This window comes from Emydura macquarii, unplaced genomic scaffold, assembly GCF_026122565.2.
Source record: "Emydura macquarii macquarii isolate MOO-44397 ecotype Brisbane River unplaced genomic scaffold, CSIRO-AGI_Emac_v2 contig_1644, whole genome shotgun sequence".
Taxonomy (NCBI): domain Eukaryota; kingdom Metazoa; phylum Chordata; order Testudines; family Chelidae; genus Emydura; species Emydura macquarii.
In genome coordinates this window covers 8,451,952-8,477,323 of record NW_027131781.1, presented here as the reverse complement: position 1 = coordinate 8,477,323, position 25,372 = coordinate 8,451,952, and the positions used below count along the sequence as shown (strand labels likewise).

General features: G+C 40.2%; 1 protein-coding gene across 1 annotated transcript in view; it reads right to left on the bottom strand.

Moving 5' to 3' along the window:
* The window catches only part of IGF1R (insulin like growth factor 1 receptor), a 239,732-nt gene that overhangs the window by 197,338 nt on the left and 17,022 nt on the right, over nucleotides 1-25,372 (bottom strand). The window contains exon 2 of the mRNA XM_067555614.1: nucleotides 13,284-13,829. Within this exon, the coding sequence (XP_067411715.1) occupies nucleotides 13,284-13,829 (546 nt within the window). The remainder of the gene's footprint in view (nucleotides 1-13,283; nucleotides 13,830-25,372) is intronic.

Sequence of the window (25,372 nt, the reverse complement as noted above, 5' to 3'; positions counted from 1 at the left end):
GAAAAACACAAAGCTCTTGATTAGGAATCAAAAAGCCATGTTCCTGGATGCATCATAATTACTTTGTCAATGACTATACAAATCTAGTTAATCATTAGTTAGGGGCACACAGAATTAAGCTTTCGGAGATAACTGTAAATTCATTCTGCCCAATAAAAAAAAATAAAAGGAAGAAATAGAAAGACGACCACGCAGCTTTGGGAATTTAAAGATTTGAATCCACTAACCTAAAACATGACCTCGAGCCACCTCGCATGCTTATAACTACAAGCTGGACAAACTACTTTAAAAGCCCCTTTGATAAAACTTATAAAATTTTGTTCCATTATTTTTAAAACTAAAAGGGGGGAGTGGAAAGATTATTTTACTAGTGCGCTGGGTTCTGGATTTGCTTCAGCACGACATACAACCTCAACAAACTGTGCTAATGGACTATTACCAGACCATCTATCCATTACAAGTTAATTCTCAGAGCCCTACTCAAAGACTTAACAAGAGGGAAATGCCACCATTAGTTGGAAGGAAGATTAACCAAAAGTTGTTTTTTCACTCATCAACAACAAAAGCTGTTGCTCCCCACAAGAAGAACAGTTCATGAAAATGCACAAACCCAAGGACATCTCATGTCTAAACAACTGTGGGGGGGAAGGAGGTGAGTGAAACAAAGAAGAAAGGAAAGTAGTCCCTGTTATTCAAGACCCTGAAACCTTAAATTTTATCCATGGCTTAATGTATCAAAGTTTGCCGGGGGTTTTTTGGGTTTTTTTTGGTTTTTTTTTTTTTTTAATTTGGAGAGTCACAAATGTTTTAAGAGTATCACAGCAAATTGTATTCCAGAGCAGTCTCTGTGCTGTCCCTGCGACATTTGCAAAACGCAGCTTTCCTCTGGTTTTACACTTGACATTTCCCTGACATTTTCCCTGTAACCCCCTTGGCCATTCTTCATTCCCAGTTCTTTTGCAAATTTACCATAAAATTAAAGACTTACACTGTATGTTGCTAGCTTTCTAGTGCAATATTCATTTCTAATTATCAAACACTTGTCTGATATAAGTCAATGAAGCCTGAAGTCCACATTAGGCAGATTAAATATCTATATACTTGAATATCTGACCGTCAGCTAATTCCACAGATTTAAAATTTCACTGACCTACACAAGAGGTAAGAAACATTTCCAACTACTCAAAGTATCCTCCCCACGCTCCTAGCATGAAAGAAAGCCCTTAAGAACAAGAACTCAACCAGTACCACAAGAAAAATCAAGCATTAATCTTTTGGAATTTAACTGATGCTAGCTAGTCGCACATAATTAAGCAAATTTCTGAAGCATCCATCACAAATCTCGTTGGAAACATTTTGGGGGTGTTTTAAAATTATTTGTTTTATGTATTAAACTTGGAAAAAGTCAGATTGGCATCATTTCTAGTTATTTATGTGGTGTCATTTTTGTTTGTTTTACTCTTCAATAATTCTTTTATATTATCTGGTGAAAACACAGTAACCGCCTTTGTTGCCCTTTCATCAGCAAGTGTCAGGAGAACATGTACTGGCAATTAACATATGTACAAATGGAAAAATCGGGGATGAAAACCTGCCGCAAAAACATGTGTGGTCTGCAATTATATTTTTATAGTAGCTTTTTGCAGAGGAGTGGTGGTTGCTTGGCGTGGGAGATGCTCAGAGTAAATTTGTGTTCCAGTGGCAATAAAAATATATATATCAAAATTTCCTGAGGAAAAGGCTTGAAATAATGAAGCACAGACATAGTATTGATCTGGAGGTTCCTGCTGTGGAACGGCTGGCCTGCTGGGACGGGGCTTCTATCACAGTGTGTTCTTTTTCGCTGCATGTACAATCTGTTTTTACATAAAGCAAGGAAAATCCCATTTACACTTTCCAGCCAGAGCATGTTCCTTGCAAGGTAAATTAACTATAGAGCTGTCAATCCCAATTCTTCCTAATCAGAACTGTAATTTCTTTGCCTCTCCAGATGCCAAACAGAATCTACACCTCTCTACACTGGGAACAAACAGGCAAATACATTTAGCTGCAATGTTTATAATTTGCACTACACTAGACTCACTCAAATCAGAGCTTATACAATACAGTATATGTACATCAATGTATTAATCTATTCTTCTCAAAAAAGGGGAGGGGGTGTCTCATTCTAGTTTTAACAGAGGATATCAAAAGGGACTAGAAGCAAGAACTTTAGCATTCCATTCCCAGCTCTGTCACCTGCTTGCTATATGGCCTTGGAAAAGTGACTTAACCTCTTTGTGCTTCAGTGTATCTATCCATAAGATGAGGATAAAGATGAGTAAAGATAAAGGTACTCAATCTTCCTGTATAGTGCATTCTTTGAAGAATTTTTATTTTAAAAAATAACAGAATAAACTAATTTTTACAGCGGGGCAGGGTGTTGATTTATTTCCTAACTCATCTCTTCCCCTTTGAGTTTTATCTTTTATTCTAATTACAACAAAAGGGCTAATAGTCCAAATTAAAAATGCTTTTCTACTGAATTATATACCTGTGTCACATACTAACCTCCCCTGAAAAGCACTAATAATTATCCCAAGGACTAGAAATTTCATAGAATGAAACTCCAACAAAATAACTATCTTCTCTAACACAGCCATTATCCCTGTGCCAAAACAAAGTAGCAAGCCAAGAAGGACCTCACACCGCCTACTGCTCACTAGGTGATGCAAATAACATTTTTGGGAAGTTACAATATGCTGAATATTCTTATCAGATTATGGCATCTTGTTACAGCACAAAGAAAAAAAAGTAAATAAATTTATTTAATTTGACCCATTTTCTCAGACTATAAATCACCACCACAGTAATTAACTACAGATTGGCCTGAATGGCTCTGCAGCCATTCCAACCTACTAATTAAATATGCTCTCTCAGCCTTATAATAAAAATTCTGGGAAACCTTTGGCTAAAAAGAATATGCTTTTCAGAACGGGTGGGTAAATCAGGAAGAAAATTCATTCAGAATGATCTAATCAACAACAAATGCTAACAAAATGCCTAAATACACAGCTCCTTATGGTTCAGATTTTGCAAGGCTTCCCCTATTTGCTGAAAAAGTGACCCTGTGACAGGGACACACCAACTGGGCCTTTTGGCAATTGGTTTTCTACCACCCTGCTCATTCATTTCACATTTTCTAACAGAAAGTCAGCATTCTAATCAATACAGAATTCAGGTCCTCTGAAAAGGATGCTAATTTTCAGGTTCAGAAAACAATCCCAGTAAGGCAGGCCTGAATCTACATGAGCCAGATTCAAATTACTTTAAACTAGTGAAAAACCAAGGCTTTTTAAACCTGTTCTGCTGTTGCCCACATGACTGGTTTCTACTGCATTTCAGGGTCCCTAAAAGCAGAAATTTTGAAAGAAAACACGTCCAGATTCCATTTATAATAAAAACAAAGTGATCTGATTCAGCATCTTCAGTTCCAAACAAGTTCCTCTCTCTCTGTTCAAGGCCGCATAGTTCACATACATTCAATATTTGTAAAGGACAAAGAATACACTGAATATTCCTTGGCGAGACGGGAGGCAGAAACAAGAGTGGCACAGGAGATCCAGGCGTCTGGTTCAACTCCGCCATCCTGCTGCACCAACAGAGCTGGATCCCCAACTAGTGTCAACCAGTGAAGTGCCCCTGAACTCGAGGAAGCTACGTCGAACAATACCTGCAGACAATCAAGCCCTTAAAGAGTATTTAATTTTTTGGGGGCTCTGTGTTAACAGGAGCAGATTCTGAATATTTGCAAAAATACATCATGTTATTTTCTTGATATGTTTAGTGATTTTAGTAAAAGTTATCTCCAGGCCACTTCTCCCACCCACACCCCTCAACCGAGTCAGGCTGATACAAAAAGGTCCATTTTCATTAAAAAACATTTTGTCCTCAGCCACTATCTGCTTACGCATCAGCCTCACATGCCTCAATTGCTGCCTTCTTCACTTTCGACAGCATTCCATCTCACACACACTAGGGCAGGAAGTTTTCAGTATTTGTCTTGTGAAGCGTTGTACATATACAGATATGCCTATATAAGCACATCTCACATCAAGTCAGTCTTCTACCCCAAACGACATTACTATGCATAAAGATTTGGGGAGAGAGCATACATCAAAGTCAAGCCAGTAGATCCGCACCTGTTTATGCCAATGGTGAAATTAGCGTTAAGGTTTCATTTACCATGCAAGCCTCAACAGAAGTTCTGTAATGTTGTTTGCAGAGGCAGGGCTCCTTTTTAATTTTATAAATCAGAAACAGCACAACCTCTACCTACTACCATGTTCATACAAGGTCTTCAATAGCAGTTCAGACACTCAGCTTTCATAGCCTTCCCATTCTGCATAGACAGCGCATGCAATGGTTTTCAGCGAAGCCATTTCCCTTTAATGACAAATTGAATGCTACTAGCCAACTACTCCTATAATAAAAGCAGGCTAGAAAATTCAGACTTGAGCTTGCTCTATTTGTGGTAGCCAGACCCAAAGTTCCCCAACCCCACCAAAATCCTACTAGTTTTATTGGTGAGGGAGGGTCTAAGGTTGAGTTGTTGAATCTTAACCGTGGAAAACTCCCAATATTTATGGGCTAAATTCTGCCCAAAGAATGCATGTGCACAACTCCCATTGGTTTCAATGGGAATTCCACATACTTATTAGAGGGCAGAATTTAGCCGTAAGTTAGCAAATAGCTCTCTCCAAATAAGGAGTTCTGCAAACCACATGGAAAGATCACATACTAACTGTGCGACCTGGTGACTGAAGGGCATACCATTAGCTGCCTCCCTTAAAGAGGCTCTGCCATTGCAAGCTGCGACATACAATACCTAGATTAGTCGCGAATGATTTTGGTACTTCCTTCCCATTGCATAGGAATTCCCATTCGCTGCTTCATTTCTTATAGCCCCAACAGAAAATACCTTAGATGTACTAGCTGAGTTTCCTTCAGCAAACCACATACAGGAAGGAGACAGTGACCAAGGCGCACTAACCTTTCAGGCAGCTTTAAGAGTTGCATATTCTCCATTTATGCAAACACAAAGGTCATGCAGTTGAGACCAAGGACCTCCATGCTAACTCCTCAAATAAAGTAACAAGGCCAAAGCATAAGGATTTTTTGACACATCTTAAACTGGATGTTGGAATTGTGCCTTGGAATTGAGATTTGCGAGAGAACTGATTAATTCACAATGCTGGATTCCTGAGCTAATATGCAGCTATCAAGTTTATTTAGAACTGGAGTTTCACAATTCATGATTATCCGAGAGTCAGTATTTCTTGGGATTAAACAGCAGAAGAAAGAAAAAAGTATACCATTTAATTTAGTGAGCATAAAAGAGTTCTAAAAGACTAGAACAGACACCTCATAAAACTTCCATACACCTAAGGGGCATGTGAAATGCTGCTACCTAAAGCTCATACTAACATAGGTTAACTAAACAGATAGAAACCCAAAGGAGAACAAACCCAGTTCTCCTCCCAAAAAGCCCCCGTCACTTGTGCAGAATATCTGTTTTTCATTGCGTTGGAGTTCACAGAATTTTGATCATTTCTGCTGTAATAGCGAGGTCCTTGGTGACACGCACCGCTGCTCCCAATACACGTCTCATCTCACAGGGTTGTAAAATACCCCATGCATTAGCCTGGATACTTCCAAAGACGAGGCCTGTTGGTGGGCATAAATGGAAATGAGCAAACTGAACAAAGTCCAGGAATGACGCCTTGAATACCACTATTACCAGTGCTATGTTGCTGCTTCTCTTCAAGGAAGACGGTTTTGTGCTAAAAGAAATCCAGCAGGGTTCCTTTGTGCGCTAGGGCAAGTCAAACACCCGGAGTCTCCGTTCTCAGTGTAAAATTGGGCTGACAACCTACTTCTCAGGGATGCCGTGAGGCTAAATTAATTACTGCTCGTAATTCACATTTAGATCCACAAATGAAAGACACTATAAAAGTGAAAAGCATGATCACCAGTGGTCTCCTAGAAAGCTATCAGCTGCTGTTTCATCTGGAAACAAAATGTTCAGATAGTTGAATGAAGGTGGAACGACTCCCCCAACCCCCCATCCAAAGGGTCTCTGCTGAGAAGGGGAAAAAAGTAAGGTTTTATACTGAAATCACTCTCCCCCCATTGACAAAGTACTGCATCCTTCACCATTCTTCTGAGCAAGGAAAGGAACAGCCATCTGATTCTCTAAGTTGATATGATACATTAAGCTCTCAGCTGCAGTTTACCAAGGCCAGCCATTCTCTCTCACTGAACTGTTTAATGAAGCAAGTGTAGCAGGAAGTTTCTCTTAAATGACACTTTGAAGTCTCTCGAATTAAGCAAGACCCGCTGCATTAGAAAAGCAATGTCTCCTGACAACGCCTGCTTTCCCTGAGATCCCCTACAGGGAAGGATAGCGGCAGGAGCCAAGCTCTGGATCCCTCAAAGCCTTTTAACACCTTATCCACCTTGACAGTTGGTGACAAAATGCCATGACATGGCAGGGGTGAGGAGTCATTTCAAAGGATGGTACAAAGGCAAGCATTGTCCTGGCTGACTCATATGCCAATCTCAGAGCTGTCTACAATGATCGTGCAGAGAAAAATATCTTTAGAACAAAGAACATGCTCAAAAGACGTTGCCCCAAGTGCTTCTACCTCTGCACTTTGGCAGACAAAACCAGGTGATAAGGGAGCCAACAGCCTCCATATCCTCACCTAGACATTTCCTACTTCTGCTTTAGCTAGTTTCCTCAAAAAAAGTTGCTGAAGAATGTTGAAGAAATGAGACCACTTCAGACACACAAGGAATTTTGTCTCAGAGGCCAAGGGCTCACCATCAAGGGGTTGTTGCTTGCTGGAGACAGAAAATAAATCCTTACCCAGGGCTTTCAGTACAACTGTCCATTTGCAGCCTTGGGCCAAAAAGGAGGAGTCACCTGAAATTTTAGCCCATGGGCTGTTGTCTGATAGATTGAAGGAGATACAACAAACATCTGGACTAGTAAAGAAGGTTCAAAGGTTTGCTTTGAACAAAACAGTCAAAATTATTTTAACAGATCTGAGCACTAAGCTTTAACAATGCTCAATCGGCATTCAGCGTTGGACAAATCACAAACGAACGTGGCGCTCCCTCGAAAATGTCACCATTGCATTTACCTGACGCTACCCTTCCCCACAAACTCCTGTAAGTTTGCCTTTATTTAATCCATCCCTCAGAACAGCTGCTGGCAACAATCCAAACACCCCTATGCAGAAAGGCAACACCACTCTGTGATTCTGCTGCCAGAAGATGCGCAGCACCTTTCAGCTCTGACTAAAACTAGGTACACATACCAAAGACAACAGTAGGCCCAACACTGCAACAGCGTGTGTAGACTCTAAGCTAGGGCTCCCCTGCCTCAGACAATTAAAAGTAGAGGAACGTACACTGGCTAGACCAGCCAAGGGCTATAAAACAGAGAAAGAAGTCAAACTTTGCCCTGAAACTTTTAAAAGTTCGACTTTTCTGCAGCTGACATGTCATCATCAAAACATCAGGGTGTTACTCTGCCTCTTTAAAACACTGAACTGTACCCATTCTCCTCCCCCCTCCACTATTGTTTCCATGCAAGTTATATCAAAGGAAGCAAAGGCTTGTTCCTTTGTTTGTGAGCAAGAAAGGAGAGGAAACAAACTGACTTCTGCTCAATGACACAATTAAACAGAAGCCAGCCTGCTGAAAGAACTAAATGTTCCCACACCACATTTGCCCACTGATTTGATATCCTTTAACCGAAGCTCTAAATAAGGACAGAAGTACTTAATACATGCTCCCTACTATACAACTAGAACCAACATAAAATAGAAGGGTAACCAGTTAAATGGAGGCAAGACTCTGTACAGCATTTCCATAGTCCAATTTAGGACCTTTACGGCTTGCAGTTGGAATATCAATGTTGTCATCTTCAACTACAAAAAATTACATACAAAGAAGAATACAAACTCACCAGAAAATATTGTAGAACTCATGCCTTTATTGGGAGGAAAAACACAGGTTAAAGACACTGAGATACTTCAACTCCCAGGTTAAAAGGTATTTAGGAGCCTGGGTCTCATTTTTAAAGATGACAGGCACGTCAGAGCTCACTTCTGAAAATGAGTATCAGGCTCCTAAGTCACTTAGGCTTTGCAGTGCTGAGCAGAGAAACATCTGAATACCTTTAAAAACCTGGACACTCATCTCCAGTCTTTTTTACTTCCTTGTGTAATTATGTACAGATGATTTCTCTCCAGATGAGAGTTCATTGCCAGTGTGTTCAAACAATCAAGTAGGATAAACAGGAAGCTTCCCTTTAAACAATTGAGCGTGTATACTTCCTTTGTTTTTCCTTCAGAAAGGGTAGTGGTTCTCTTCTAGATAGACAGCTGGCAAATTTAGAGTCCTCTTCCTTGCAGCCCCTGCCTCGTTACAATTAACAAAAACTATTCCAAGTTTCTTGCTCTTTATTAATTACTAGAACCTTTGTTTGCGTACTTAGCTGTGGCATTTTCTTTTCTGCTCTCCACCCTATGCTATCCTAAGCCTACCATCATTTCTCCCACTTCCACATGGGGATTTGAGCTTCAACAGTTAGTTATTCTTAAGATTCCTTTATACTATCTCTTCACTGATTTGTTCTCCTTGAGCCTTATGGTGGTATCGTAAGTGATTAAAAAAATAGGGTGCCATATTTACATTAACAGATCTACTTCCAATGTGGATTCAGAATCAGAACTGCTAACTTCAGGGAAAATAAAAAACAGGCTTTCATGCTCTATACTCCTCCTGATTGCAGTAAGGAGCTAACACAGGCAAAAGGGAATGAAATTAAAGAGATGGAGAGGAACTCACTAAACTGGGTAACTTGGTGACAAAATGGCAGATTAAATTCAATGTTGATAAAGGCAAAGTAACGCACATTGGGAAAACACAATCCCAACTGTACTTACAAAATGATGGGGTCTAAATTATCTGTTACAACTCCAAAAAGATCTTGGAGGTACTATGTATGTATAGTTCTCTGAAAACATCCACTCTATGTGCAGTGGCAGTCAAAGAGCCAACAGAAAGTTAGAAACCATTAGGAAAGGGATAGATAAAACTGAAAATATCATACTACCACTATGTATATAAACACATGGTACACCCAAACCTTGAATACTGAGTGCAGCTCTGCCCCAATTCAAGAACTGTCCCAGTTCAAAAAAGATGTATAGAAATAGAAAAGGTGCAGAGGAGCGCAGCAAAAGTTATTAGGGGAATGGAACAGCTTCCATGTGTGGAGAGATTAAAGAGACTGAAACTGTTCAACTAAGAAAAGAGATGATTAAGGAGGGATATGATAGGTCTATACAATCATGAATGATGTGCAAAAAGTGAATGAAGAAATGTTATTTACCCCTTCACATTACACAAGAACTAGGGATCACTCAAAATTTAAACAAACTGCCTATTAAACAAAACAAACCAAAAGAAGAATTTCTTCACACAAGACACAATCAAGCTGTGGAATTTGTTGCCACACGATGTTGTGAAGGCCAAAAGTATAACTGTGTTCAAAAAAGAATTTGGTAAGTTCATGGAGGATAGGTGCATCAATGGCTATTAGCCAAGACGCAGGGATGCAACCACATGCTCCAGATGTCCCTAAACCTCCAAACAGCCAAAAGCTGGGACTGGATGACAGGGAAATGGATCACCTGAAATTGCCCTGTTCTGTTCATTCCCTCTCAAGTATCTGGCACCAGCCACTGTCAGAAGACAGGATACTGAGCTAGATGGACCATTGATCTGACCCACCATGGCCGTTCTTATATTCTTATGAGAGCTTTTATTAAAAACAAAACAAAAAACAAAAAAATCCCAATCAATTCCAAAGCCAATGAAGGCAATGAGGTTGCACAAGAACCCCAGAGGACATAAGTTGAAAATAATTAAGTTGTTTCACTGAAAGGATAATTTGACCTAAAGAACCATTATTACTTGTGCTAATACATGAGAAGAAACAAACCCAGCCTGACTTCCTGATTGGGAGTATGTCTTCACTTGTGCTGGCAAGTTTGCTGCCGTCAGATCGATCTATCCGAATCAACTGAGCAGTCAGCGAAGACCCGCTCAATCGATCCGGAAGTCGATGCATTAAAACCACCCCTCAAAGTGGCGTAGCGCTGTGTCTACAGGAACGTGTTTCCTGTCAGCACAGCGAAGATGCCATGTAGAAGAGGCGTTACGAAGTCAACGGGAGTTACGCATGCTACTCTGCATCGACTGCCACCGAATTTCAAGGTAAGTGTAGACCAGGTCTCAGACTGATTAATGTAGACCAGACACTGGGGATTTTTGTTTTATTTATTTAAATTAATTACTATTTCCTACAAAAGTTACTGAGAGAAACAGAGCCCTGCAAAATCATTTGTGAAGCTTTTGGCTTTTTGTTTTTTTGAGGGGGAGGGAGGAAGGCGTAGTAGAAATGTATGGCAAGATGTCTAAATTTCACATCTGATTGGACATCAAGGTTTGATGAGTTCTTGGTGGATTAGTCAAGATATTCAAAATAATGAGGGATTTGAAAAGAGGCAGCTGCCTCTGGAGATCCCAACTTCAGTGCCCTACAGGTTTTTCCAACCCTTTTACACATTTGTACAGAAACGTCTCTCACACTCTGGTATTGTTCATCATTACTTTAACTCAAGCCAAGATTGCAGGTAAAATTTGGGGACGTCTCCTCCCAGTGATTATTGCCTGTAATTAAGTCCTTCCGATATGGCTTGGCTCATAGCCTTCTTAAGTTTACAGGATAAACTCAAAAAGCCTACAAAGCAATCACGGTGATTTGAGTAAACTATGAGCTTGTTTGCCCTGTTTTTAAAAGTGAAAAGAGACCAAGTTTTGCAGTTTGTTTTTGTCTATACCTGCTATCAGAAGAGATAAACGCTGCCATAGCAGATAAGAACGAGACTGCAAACAGAGACACAAGTACAACTTCTCTGCGAGCCAACGTATCAACTCTTTCACTGACTATTAAAAACTTCAGCCCATATTGCAAACACTGACTTATTTATAGAAAATATTCCTTAACCTATATTAGCTACACGTGGTGGAACATAATACCAAAAGAGATTCCAGTTGATAGCCTGAGTCCTGCAAACACTTACAGGTATGTATAATTTTATTCACATGAGCAGTTCGGGAGTACTCATGCAAGTCAAGTTCGGCATACGTCTAAGGACATGTCTACACTGTAGCTGGAAATGAGCCTGCCCATCTGGGCAGGCAGACTGGTGCTACCAGGGCTTATGCTGGCACACTAATAGCTGTGTGGCCACTGTGGTACTGGTGGACACCTGGGCTAGACACCTGAGCTCAAGCCCACCCTACCCCTGGGCCCAACACCAGTGGCTAGCACATGCCTCCGCTGGTGCTGCAATAAACAAAGCCATTTTTAGTGCACTAGCATGAGTCCTGCAAACACATCTCTCTATCAAGGCTGGGAGGCTTGCTACCAGCAGCAGTATCAATATGTACCATGTGTTTGCAGGATAGGAACTTTGTTAACCAACCCTCTAAAGGCCTCGCACAGAGTCATTGCGGGCTTCAAATAGCTTAAAATGGAACTTTTCTTTGTCCACTAGTATCTACAGCTGTAAAACTGACCAGCTGGACCCCAACCTTCCATGAGCTCAGAGTCTTGCATCTTTTCAAAGCCAGCGCAATGCATTCCACATACGTCACTCCACCTGCAAGGATGATAAAGTCCCAAGACTACAAAAAAAGGGTCTGCAGTTAGTCAATTTTACCATTACACCACGGGGAGAAGTGTGAAAGGAGGGGGGGAAAAGCTTCCAGACTTTAAAAATGACTGTGGATTATAGCTCCTTTAATAGTCAGGATTTAAAAAAAAAAAACAAAAAAAAAAACACCACACTTGACGTGACTTCCCATTGTTGTTGTACATTCAGCAACAACTGTACAGCTGTTTCACTAAAGATTTGTCTCTCCTTGGGAGTATTTAGAATATTTCTCATACGCCTGACTTCTCTATGACTAATTTTTAACTCAACTATGCACATAACTATTTAAAAGTAGATAATCACATAAAAAATAAGCGAGCACCCAATGAAATAAATAGAGACCTGGTTTAAAGCAAACCAAAGGAAGGACTTCTTCACACAATGTACAGTCAACCTGCAGAATTCAGATTGTTGTAGGATGTAAACTCCCTTATTGGCTGTCACTGAAGATTTTAATCAGCACAACTAGCAACCAGTCAATGTGGCTATTGTGATGTTGCAAGTATGGAAATAGTCCATAGTATCATGATTTCCATTTCTGGCTCATCTTCAGGTTGTTCTGTCAATACAGCACTACAGGGAAAGAGATGCAACTTATTTTTTCCCTTCCCAGAGGAGTTCGTTAAAATGAGGTTTTGTTCTAAATGTTTGTTTAGTTACACATTTACAGACCAAAAATCTTTAAAAGATAACCAAACTAATTATTAATACCGTACACCAGCCCTCTGACAATGACCGCACCTCTTAATAATAATAAAAAAATCGGAGGCTCTCTCTCTTTAAAAGTAGCCAAGGTTTTCCAACATTCCCATCAAGTGGATTTTACCAAACAGAATAAGCATTCTACATTATTTAAAGTAGTGAAAATTTTAGACAGTCACATAAAGTCTTAATGAAGAACTTCAGTGGTGAAACTTATTGATACAGGGCACTGGAGGCTATCAAAATGCAAATTCTGATGGAAAATTTAGGGCCCTGTCCAAAGCTCTTTGAAAGCAATGGAGTGCTTCAATCCTCAGCGCAAGTAGCTTCCCACAGCCACCACCTGCAAACTGAACATTTTAAGAAGTGAACATCCAGACAGATTTGTTACAGAACAGTTCTCATTAAGTGTTTGAGGAATGCACTTGCATTCAGGAACCCAACAAAACTACTGGTTCAGGATGGATTTGAACTAGTTATCCTGCCAAAGCCAGCTACTATTGCCTCCCATTTTACTGAACCACTTATCACCCCTGAATCACGGTTTTTCTTTCAAAAGGAAAAAATTAAATATTCAGTATGGAAACAGCTAAAGAGATGGCCACAGAGTTAGATGAAATATTACTGACACTAACTTCACTGGTACCCAGCAGCATATTCAATATAAAGAGCACATGATACTAAAACAGAGGCACACACAAAAAAGTTGTATTTGAGTTTGGCAATCTATTTGACCCTTACTTTTCTGGCAGTGGTTGGTGGTCCAGCAGCGGTAGTTGTACTCATTGTTAATGGAGGTCTTCTCACACAATGGCTTCTCTTCCATCGTCCCTGGACACAAGTCCCCACACTCCTTTGGAGGTTTATTCCCAACTATGTAGTTGTTGGACACTGCATCTAGGATCAGAGACCAGTCCACCGTGGAGAGGTAACACAGGTCAGAGTTTTTCTCGATCCGGATGGCCCCTCGGGTAATGTTCCTCAAATTGTAAAGCCCGATTTCTTTGAGGTTAGTCATCTCAAAGATAACCAGGGCATAGTTGTAGAAGAGGTTCCTTCCGCGGATGACCGTAAGATTGGGAAAGAGATCGCTGAGGCTCTCTAAGCCTGCCACGCGGAACAGCAGCAAGTAGTCGGTGATAACCGTGAGCTTTGGGAAGCGGAAGTTGCGGTAGTCCTCTGCCTTGGAGATCAGCAGAATCTGAAGGAACCCCTCAATTACCGTGCAGTTCTCTAAGCGCTTCAGCTCATGGATATCATTGCGAATGTCAACATTTGGCCCACAAACTGAAAACACAAGAAAGAAAAAAAAAATCCTTAGTAAATTTAAACAAGTTTCTAAACTTTAACACAAAATTAAGGCAAATTAAGTTGAAACAGCTCTGATTGAACATTTTGTCTGCCATAAAATTTTAGCTCCACAATTAAGATGTAATTTTAAAGTAAGAATAAGCACATAATTTGAGCCTATTATTGAGTATGCCATTTTCATTTTGCCTCACTTAACTGATAAATGTTAATACTACGTGCAAAAGAAGAGCACTACAAGCACACAGGTTCTGCAGTGGGTACATAGCTGATGTTTTCTTACTACTGCGGCAAGCAAGCCTGAATTTTACCATCGAATAAGAACAGGATGCACAGTGCTTCAATTACTTCAACAAAATAGGTCATAACTTTTAAAGGATCTTTTCAATGGTGATGGGCTGGGATTTCAGTCACATGATTCCCAGTGCATGTAACGAGAGGACTACACACAAAAAATAAAGCTTTAACCCTTAGTTTACCAATTTAAAGTGGAGGGAAAAAATAAAGCATTGGAGAACACAGCATACTTGGCTTCAATCCTCTGAATCCCCAAACCACTCACTCAACACCAAAAACTACTCTACTTTCCCAGGTTCTCAAGCCAACTTGGCCTCCATACCAGAACGCAGGAGCTTACAAAAGATCAGTAACATTACAAATATACCGAATGCTACTCAGCACTTCCTGTTCTGCAAGCATTAGGAAAAAGAAAGTGTTCCGACTTGTTTCTAATTCATGGAGTTCCTGTTTGCATGCACTCCAGTGAACAAGTTTCACTAATTCTGGCACAAACCCACAGTGGAGTTCCTAAGAAACACAGGATAAACAATAGACTTATTTACAAGAATACTTTTTTTGAGACATAATGAGGAATTTCGCTTGAAAACATTAGACTGAACCCACTATATTCTCATGAAGTTAGCTGGCAATAGGACATAAAAATCCAATATATGGGGAAACAGCTTCATAACCAACTTAAATTGTCTGACTTCTCATATCTGGAAAGAAAATGCATACACAAGGAAAAAGAAGCTTAACAAAAAAAGCCCTCTATTATGTCCATGCCACAATAATCACTTAAAACAGAGGCTGGAACATACTTTTTTGAAAGATTTAATAAATACAGTAGTTAGCTACATAAGCAATTCTGCATAAATATAAAGTAAAGATGAATAGTCTTCTCTAGGGAACAAGAAACCAAGTAAAAACCACAAAGCGCAAGGATGAAAGCCCAAGAGTTAGTTGTTCTTGAACTCACAGACAACACTGATCTTTGAGGTATTTGGCAGAAGAAATGGAAGAAGGACGCCCTAACACAGACAATACAAATAAGGCATCGTGAGCAAACAGAAGAGGAGGAAGTAAAATGGCAATTTATTTAAAGCAAGTTTACCCTGGGATCTAGTTTGATGAAGACACTATTGGTTTGGTTTTATGCATATTAAACTTAATTACTTTCCTACCAACTTTTTCTGACGCAAGAGTTTGGTCTAAACAAAAGCACAGGAGCCAGTAACTCAAATTCTAATCCCAGAAAAAACTGTTCAGAGCTTCACAAATTGCTTTAGCAACAGAAAGCAGTCCTGCTGTCCCACAACATCTAGTTAAGACAATTACCACAAGTTAACAAAGGATCTAAAACATGAACATGCTTAAACCATGGCAACCCTAATCATCCAACAAGGACTTAAAAGTAGTTAACATCCCAAGGCATTATCTTCAGTTAGTGTATACATTGCAGACAAAGAGGAAAAATATATATTTTCCTCTTTTGGGGAGTATGGGAAGATAGCAGGAAAGGAGAGTCTGTTCAGAAACTAATGATTCCTGGGCAAAACATCATCTGCTATTGCTTCTGTACTACTCTGAAACACAAATACATTACAAATTGAAGGCTGCAATTATTTTAAAGTGAATTACCACATTGGAAGCGTACATAGGCAAGAAAACTTGTTCCATAAGCCAGTAAAAAAAAAAAAAAAAAAAAAATCTAGTGTACCAGTAAGATGCACTTCGACTTCTGAAGAAGCAGCCTGAGAAAGGCACTTTCTATCTCAGCACACACTACTGTCGGACAAAAGCATAGCTACTATCCTGCCTAGAGCAAGTGCCATGGTATTAGCTGATGGAAGAAAAAGGTGGGGAAGAAGAGAAGCAAAGGTTGATGAGGCTGACATGGCCCACATTCAGAAGCCAGGCTCAAAGATTTAAAGAAATCCAATCCATAAAAGCTGTGATAAAAGCTGCAAAGGGTGGGGAGAAATTTCTCAGAGGAATTCTAGAATGTATTAGCGTGCAAATTAATCAAGATTTCTAGCACTGGATGTCATTCAGGATTTGGATGAGCAGACAGACCGGCACCTACAATTGCCAGCTTAGGAAGGTCTCTTCAGGCAAACATTCATTTCTCATGATTTTAAACAACTGCAATTAGAGCAATAGAGAAAGACTTTGCTTTGGGTCCGACCCTTAGAAACTGAAATTAAAGTCCAGGCTAGCGGGAGGAGGAAGGGGAGAAATGAACTCAATTGAGTCTTAAATTCTTTGCTCCTTCGCAAACCTTTTTTAAAATCATACATCTCAATGATCAGGCTATCATGCTTACTGGTCATTCTTCTCCAAGTCTCTTTTCCTACCCCCATCCCTCAGTTTTTCCTTTCACTGACATTCCAGTCTCTGAGATCTGCTCTTCATCCATCGTGTCTCTGCTTAGTTAAGACCCATCAAGTCTGACAAGCCTCTATGGATGAAGCTGAAACACCATTCCTCTCCTCTTGAACTTGTGAGGGACAGCCACAACAGAGCCCAGACGTTTCTTGAATAACTATATAATCAACAGCATGGTCTTACAATGTAGTTTATGAAAGATCCTTTTAAAGAAAACCAAAATAAAGAAACAGGGTAGTTCTGATCCAAGAGAACCTGGGAATAACTTATAAAACAAACAAAGGCTATTCCTTTTCTAGAAGGAGGCAAAAAGAGGGGAGAGGTACAAATGCAATGTTTTCCCAACCAAATCAGTTTGTTTTTTGTCTCCACCTGCTGGCAGGAGAAAGTACCTTATAGTTCCTTTTACGGTACAGGAAAAGGCAGAATTTATTTTTACTGTGATGAAATTTTAGAAATCTTAGCTGCTCCAAGACCTTCATTTTGTTAAAGAAATAAAATTTGCACTTCGGTTGACATTTTGTAGGCCAAGTTTCAGAGTGATGGGGTTTAAAACAACAGCTGAATTATAAGAAAAGTGACAGCAAAACTTAACGAAAGCATTTTAAGATCTGTATATGTGTGCCTGTTTCAAGACTGGGCTTAAAGATTCATGGGTTTTAGTTTTATGTTTGTATCTGCTTGAAAATTACTCTTTTATAAAAGCATTAGTATGTAAAATAAAGTAAAAGGGTCAGGACTTTATGGCAACAATATAAAAACTCATTTGCCTCAATGATGCCATCTTCCTAATAAGAAAAAGTAACGTTAGAGATATTGCTTACATATGTGTCACGACATTTTTGATTTAAGAATTGGCTTTTATTATTTTATAAAAGTTATGTTTCGTAGAAACTAAATATAGATAATGAAAACCTTGTTTCATGTTTACACCTGAAAAATTCTACCTTTCCTAGGTAAAGAGAAAAGTCTCCACATTAAGGGGATGAATGAAAAGAGACCTCTATTTAAGTTAGGCCATTTTTTTGTTTTGCGGTCTCATTTCCCTTAAAAGTTCACATTGTCCATGGAAGTTAGTTACTCCATAATGCATCATCTTTTCCTCACTTTCGTTCACTGTCCTGAAAGGGATATGAAAAACAAATTAATCTGAGATGAAAGCCTACTACAGTTTCAATTTGGCCATGTTGTGTTTTCTTTGGAACATATTTTAGGGACTGTGTGTTTAGACTTACAGTATAAACTGGTCTCTCAAATGGACAGAAATACACTACAATGTCCTTTATAAAGTTTATATGCAGGGCATGGTTTCTTTATGCACCCGCTAGTAGATATTTTTAAATTGCCTGCAGTAACGTAACTGTACTGGACACAAAGCGAGTTAAGAGTATTTCCTCAAATTCAGAATGAAAGTTTGCCACAATGCATGTAGCTAACCCACTGTACTGCTGCAAAACAGTTAGTATGCATGGCCTATTAATATTGCCTCATTAAAAATATTGCTATTCCTTTGAGTAGACCAGTGTTTCTCAATTTTCTTTCCCCCCAGAACTCTTGCGCGCCCATGCCATACCCTCCGCCGAAAAGTCGAGGAAATCTTCCTCTTTTCGGTGGCGCGGTGTAGACTTGTTTCAGCGGCGCGCTCTCTGAGCTGTTTTTTGGCGGCGCACGAACAGCTGTTCGGCGGCACCCAATTTTTCTTACTTTCGGCAGCACGGTTCCGCTTCTTCACGGAACCCTTCAACTCAGCCCACGGAACCCTGGGGTTCCGCGGAACACCATTTGAGAAACACTGGAGTAGACTATTATAACAACCAGTGTAGTTACTGATAAGGGGACACGCATTTTCGTCCAGTTGCTTCCAACTTTCCAAACTTGTGTCCTCTATTGCTGCTTATTTCTCATGCTTATTCTCAACACAGAGGTCAATTCTGAAAAGGCACTTTCTTAAATTAAACAGTGAGGGTGATTAACCATGGAAACCAACTACCAAGGGAAGTTTCTCCATCTCTTGCTATCTCCATGTCAAGACTGGATGTCTTTCTGGAAGAGATGCTTTCACCAAACTCACGTTACTGGACTCAATACAGGGGTAAGCAGGTGAAATGTAATGTCCTGTAACATACAGGTTGTCAGACTAAATCATTTAATGGTACTTCTGGCCTTAAAAATCTATTAGTAAATTTGATAAAATCCATTTGGTAGTTTTGTAAGATATTTGAGTGTGAAAATAAGGTAGGGTTTTGTTTTGGTTTTTTACAAATTACATTTCTGCCTCTTTATGGTGGGGTGGCGATGAGAGGGGAAGGAATCAAGTAACTCAGTATCTACTCATTCATAGAACTTCAAAACTTTCCATGGTCTTAGAACATCAGCAAGGCAACAAATCTAATCACATTCCTAGTAGTCATCTTTCCCAGTAGTAATCACCTGTTAGATTTAAAAAAAAAAAAAAATCTTGAACAGGTAAGCCATCTAAAATGAACACAGTCAAAATCTACAAATCGTATACATTTAGACCTATTTGTTTTTTTAAATATATTTTTAGCAATCATGGAGTCTATCATTCCATGTCGGCTATTTTGTGAAGTGAGTTTTTGGTTGGTCTTTGCATCATTTCTTGCCTTCCATGAAACAAGAGACTTTGAAGTCTTATTATAATCCCTCTTCATTACACATCTGCCAAACAGTTATTTAAGTCAACAAACCAATTATGGTTTAATGGCTTTGCCTCCTGGTGAAGGGCACAAAACAAGGGTCTGTGCAAAAAAGCAATCTTCATAGAGCAAATGAGCATGAACCTTGCTGTTTAATACTTGGGTCTACACTGCCATCACATTTCTGGTAACTAATTTATTCATGCTTAAGAGTTAAAGGACATGGTCTACACCTCAAACGCATTCACTGTTATGTAAGAAATTGTTACCTCAAAGCAACCTGAAATCAGTTCATCACTGTCTGGGCTTTTACTTCCAAATTTTGTATTTCTTCCAGTTACTCCATTTAGAGAATGTTTAAAGGAACACAGAGTTTTTCAAACATACAATTCCTTTCATTTTAAATCCCATTTGTCACTGGCTTTTATTTTAATGTTATGAAATCAAAGATGTATTACACACACACACACACACACACACACACACACACACAGGTCTCTGTGTTCCCCCAGAAGACATGAATAGTCACCGCACCTTTACGAGGTAACCCTGTGCTTCTCCTGTTCCCCTGCTGAGTGGGAAGAGAGGTTCTTCGAGGCTGCAGAACCCTGGGCGCAAAGCTCCTTTATCAAGCCAGAGGCCTGCTTGAACCCAAAAGGCTCCATGGTGAGCAGGCTCTCTAGCCATACCACGTGAGCATTCATGTATTAGAGCTGAATTGGAGGACAGAGGCTCATTTATGTCCATTGAACTAAGTAGTAATCTGGAAATCAATTCCCCATTTATATTTTCCGTTTTGTGTACCAACAGATCAATGCAGAGGGAGGCAAGACGCTCTCATTCTCAAAGGCCCAAAAATTCCCCATTCTTCCCCTTTAACTTCTCTCTTGCCAAGGCCCTGCATTACATCTGCGTCCTGCACTTCTTACAGAGGACTTCAACAACCTATTAAAAACATTTCATTTTGGTCACGTCAGATCATCCCTGGGTTCCTTAGATACAATTTTAAGGGGTACTTTGGATTGGATGCTGGAAAACGTGCTGGGCAGAAAAATATCCAAGCCTCATAAGGTTTACCTCCCTGGGAGTCAGTGTTGTCACCGTTCTTTGAGGATGAGAAAGGGAGAGCTTGTGTCCCAGAGGGCTCAGGTATTTTGCAGGCATAAGAAAGGCACAAGGCATGCAACCTCTCACCCCCACTGAAACCTAGCACACACTAGTAGCAAGCAGAGTAAATCCTCCAGCTAGTAACCTACTGGGTGACTTTTACAGAATAAACTTTATCCTGTTTCAGTGAAACTCAGGAAGAGAGAGAATGGGTCAAAGAAAACCAAGGTCCATTTGTTCAATTGTTAAGTAAGATAACCTACCCACCACACAACAGCAGCCACAACAAAGTCTCACTCTGCCGATCACGGCTTTTTCTGACCACATTCAGAAGGAGAGTCTTTCTATGCAGCTATTGTTACTCCCGCTCAGCTCGCAGTTGATGCTTCTGAATGTGGAGATGTTGATCTCCTCCCAAATTCCACTAATAAAGATGATTAGATACGATCATCCTTCAAGTAAGGTCGACACAGAGCCATACGTCCATCTGGGAGATCAGCACATCTTCTAAACAGTGCTTTGTTGTTCATTCCCTATGAAGCCACTTCCTTCTCATCATTTTCAGCTTAAATCCATGGGAGGTGGTCCTTATTAAAGCATCTGGTCTAGAGCACCACAGTTGCTGTCCAGCTGTGCCTGGATCTCAGAGCTACAGCACTGATAAAGTCAGTCATTTCCAAAACGCCCATCTCTCTTTCACAGCAACAAAAGAAATGTTTACCCTGTGAGACAGATTTGGAGCTGACCTGTCATAAATTAAAATACTGTATGTTGGCCTTGTGATTTGGGAAGTTTATTGTATGACTGCATTGGGTAAACTTAAGAGATGGCTGTCTGGAAAAATAGGCAAAAAGAAAAGGAATGGCTCAAGATTGCCATCTCTCTGCAAACAGTTAAGAGTTGTGAAGAGATGATGTCAGAACCATTAGCACTGATGATTTTGCCTCAGTCTCCAGCCAACCTACACAACTGTTTTCCAGCTAACAGAAAAAATGCCCACATAACGTAAGAACTCCGGCAGGATTAAAAGGGACACATTCCAGAGAGGCAGTAGTTGTTGCAGGGAACCAGACTTAGGTTACATCTACCCTAGAGCCACGACAGTGACACAGCTATGGCATTGTGGCTGTGTCACTGTTGCACCATAGTGTAGACACTTCCTAGATCAACAGAAGGGGTTTTTCCATCTTTGTAGTTAATCCACCTCTCCAAGAGGGGGCAGCTAGGTCAACTGAAGAATTATTTCGTCAACCAATTGTGTCTACATTACCTCTGATCACCCATTCTCACTTCCTACTCAATGGTTGTAATTAAGCCTCAAGTACCCTGCTTTCATCCACCTCCCCCATTGTTGTCACTTCCCTTGGACATGTATATGTTGCCTCCTGTATGATTTCTATTACTTGCATCTGAGGAAGTGGGTTGGAGCGCACGAAAGCTTATGCCTGCTGAAATTAAATGTGTTAGTCTTTAAAGTGCTATAGAACTCTCATTGTTTTTGAGGTATACAGACTAACACGGCTACCCCTCTGGAACAGGGGGTTAGATTGACCTAACTATGGCACTCAGGGAGCAGAATTTTTCACAGCCATGAGTTGACATAGCTAGGTCAAATTTAAGTGTAGACCAGGCCTGAGACACAGGACCCCATTAGGGGGTGTCTGAAGAAGCTACACTGGTTTTAAGAAGACTGTCTGGTCACTGTATACCACTTATCACAGCCTCCCAAAGACAAGAACTGTAAGTTCCTGAACTACATGGTAAGAATAGTCGATGTAGCCCAGAATCTGGTCTACAGTACCCTGTGTAAGAGTGGGAGAATTGCAGAATTCCACCCAAGCAGAGGTAAAGGCCCAAAGCTTAACACCTGAGGGGATGCTCACGGGATCCCAGATAAGAAGAAAGAGGGGTGGCTAGCCTTGAAACGGCGACACCTTTTAAAACGATCAAAAAGCTACCTGCCTGGTCATACCACCTACGGCAGCTAATGGAAATGGTAACTAAAGCATCCCTTTGTAAGGTCACTCAGGAAGTCTGACAGGGCACGCAACAGAACTCGGGCCTCATAAGTCCCAATCTAGTGCCCTAACCACTGGACCGCCCGTCCCTCGTCTTTGGCCCTATCTGCAGTTTATAACATGCAAGTTTTACTATTCTAATAATTTTTGCAAAAAGACCACCACCCTCTCAGTCTGGGGAAAAAATGAATCACTTTCTACTTTTTTTTAAGTTTTTTGTTTTGGTTTTTACTTAATTTAAACTTCAGGTTCTCGGACAAACAACAATGCTGCCATGTTTGGTTTGCAAACACTGCAGGGGAACATTTAAATTAAAAAAACCTGTTTTCCTTTTAATTTAAATCATGAAAATATTCCTGTTTATATTTAAGGGTTTGTTTTGTGCTTAACAATTCAATACCTGGGGACAAAGCTCACCACCGATAACCTTTTAAATGACTTTAGAGACCAGCGACTATTGTGCAATCTAACATCTCACTGCTAGGAAATACTGCCTGATACATTTGTTTGTTTTATTACACTCTATTTCTAGTAGCATCTTATACTATTCTTCCTCTGCTCCAATGGGAAAGGGAAGTGTAATAAAAAGAACCATCCACAGAGTTAACGGGAACAGGGTTCACCTATCTGCTGTGTATTTACTGATGATTGACACATTCTCCCTACATCAGCCATTTGCCAAAACTCTACATATTTTGGTTTAGCTTTTCAGCACTTCTATATGCTTCCTACACAAGGTCCATCCTGTTACTCAGGTGCCCAGAGTCATGCATAACACTCAGCAAAGCCTCATGGAGAAGGGCTATCACAGTACTTTGACACAAAGCCTCTGCAGATGTACCTTTAAACTGGTTTGGCTTTATTGCTGTAACTCACTGTAAATGCAATTGTGTATCGTGTCCATGGACCAATCAAAGATTTATGTTGGTATTGCTGCTTTCTTTATTTCTTCTTCCATTCAACCCCCCAAATGTAGGTGCAGCCCTTTTTCAGGTTAACTATCCGTCTGTCCTACTGGGTGCACAAGGGGAACTGCAGGAAGGGACTGGTACACAATTGGCATTTGAGTGGCTCACCTGTGTCCTCACTGCAGAGTTGGTGGGTTATCAACCCAAGTGAAAGCAACACCCAAGCTTTCAGCCTATTCCACTGTACCCAGCTAGCTTGGGTTTAAAACTCCCAATTCAGGTGAGATGCTTGAGTGTGAACAGCAAGAGGGTCTTAGGCAAGACTAAAGTAACTCTACAGGAAAGACCTGCTCTGTGCTGCATCACTTCTGAAGTTGCAGACAACTTAAATAAGATCATAAAAACGGTGCAGAATCCAAACATACAAAGAAAATTTCTGTACAAGAAAGCAAATAAAAGCTTGACTCCTGGAGGGGTAAATCCAATTCTCTTTTTGCAGGAAAGAAGGAAAATGCTTATGCCTTTGTGCGGTTTCTGAACCCACAGGATCACTTGCCTGACAGCTCAAAAAACAAAAAGAACAAAGAAAAGGCACTCTATGGAAGACAATACACAAGTGAGTAGGTGGCATATTATGATCAGTAACTATGAGAGCAAAACATTTTAAACTGTGATAATGATGTTTAAGCTTTATGCTAGTAGTTGCAATCTAATGCCTGCTAAAGCAGAAGTGTAAGACTGAAAATTACAAGCTGTTTATAACAGAATTTATGTTTCACAATCTGTGATGACAATAGATTGTAACAGAAATTGTCTCTCTAGGGGACCTCTCTTCACCTTCAAAAAGGTTGTGTGTACAATTTTTGTTTTAAACAGTTGTCTATACAACCAAGTGACTCAGCAATTGGCTGACAGCAACCTATAGCATGTACAATTAGGATGCACGGGTAAGGCAGCCAACTCTTACAGGATGAAAATCACCGGCATGTGTCTGTGCTCAGCAACACACATTTATGGCCACTATATTATGCTTTTATAGCTGCCTATTACTCTCTTTCGAAGTTTCTTAAACCTAGCTCTGCCACCTAGCCCAGACCATTTGGACTTCATTAGAAGAAAACTGCCACCACAGTACCATCATGCACAGCTGCACTAACAGCCAGAAACAGGACTCAAAAAGTCAATGGGAAGTCATATTTAGACCCCCCAGTAATCTATAAGAATCTTGGGGTCCCAATGTGATTTACCTTAATATATAGGACTTGACCACTAACCTTCGCTGTGTGCCCCTCACCTAAGGGCACATACAGATTGACTTTCCCTAGCCTTGTATGGTAATGTTTAACCAAAACAATTTAACTAAAACTTCCATTAATCCCAACTTTCAAGGCCAGAGTTTTAAAAGAAAAGTTAAACAAAGTGTCTGACTAAACGCGAGAACAAGGTGCTAATTTGAGATCAAGCTAGCTTAACAGGACTGGAAAGCCCTCTTAACACTCCTGTAGACGCACTGGAACACCTTTAAAGCCCCATGAGTTGGTCATATTGTAGCCTTTGCTCCCACATACAGCTACAACATGACCAATTCATGCAACTGAAAAGGTGTTTAACTTATTAAACCATACCTACACAAGTGTTCAAGGGGCTTTCCGAGCATGTTTAACTTGACTGAGCTAATCAGATTTAAAACAAACCATCATCTTCTCTCTGTGTAGACAGAGCAAAACTGTGAATGGGTACAAGAAGAGAGACTGTGACTGATCATTCAGGCCTTACCCACATAGGAGTTATTCCGAGCAATAAGGTAGGGTGTGAATTTAAACCAATGAAGTCACACCAATATAACTTCCCATGTGATCACTTTTTCCAGTGTAAGAATGCTTTTTCAGTTTAGCTTATGTCACCTTGTCTTTTTTTGGCTTTGATTAAACCCCTTCCACTCATAAAAAGAGTACATATGGGAAGTTATACCCACATTATTATTTCACTATAACTGGTCAAACCTTCGTGTGTAGACAAACCCTTACTGTCTCCTACACCAGTTAAAATGAATTGGGCTCCAAAGAGACATCACCTACGCAGGCAGAGAGCAACAGGCTGCAAGCACTTCTGCAAGAGCACTCATTTTTTTCAGATATGCGGTAAAGAGGAAAGGCAAACACAAA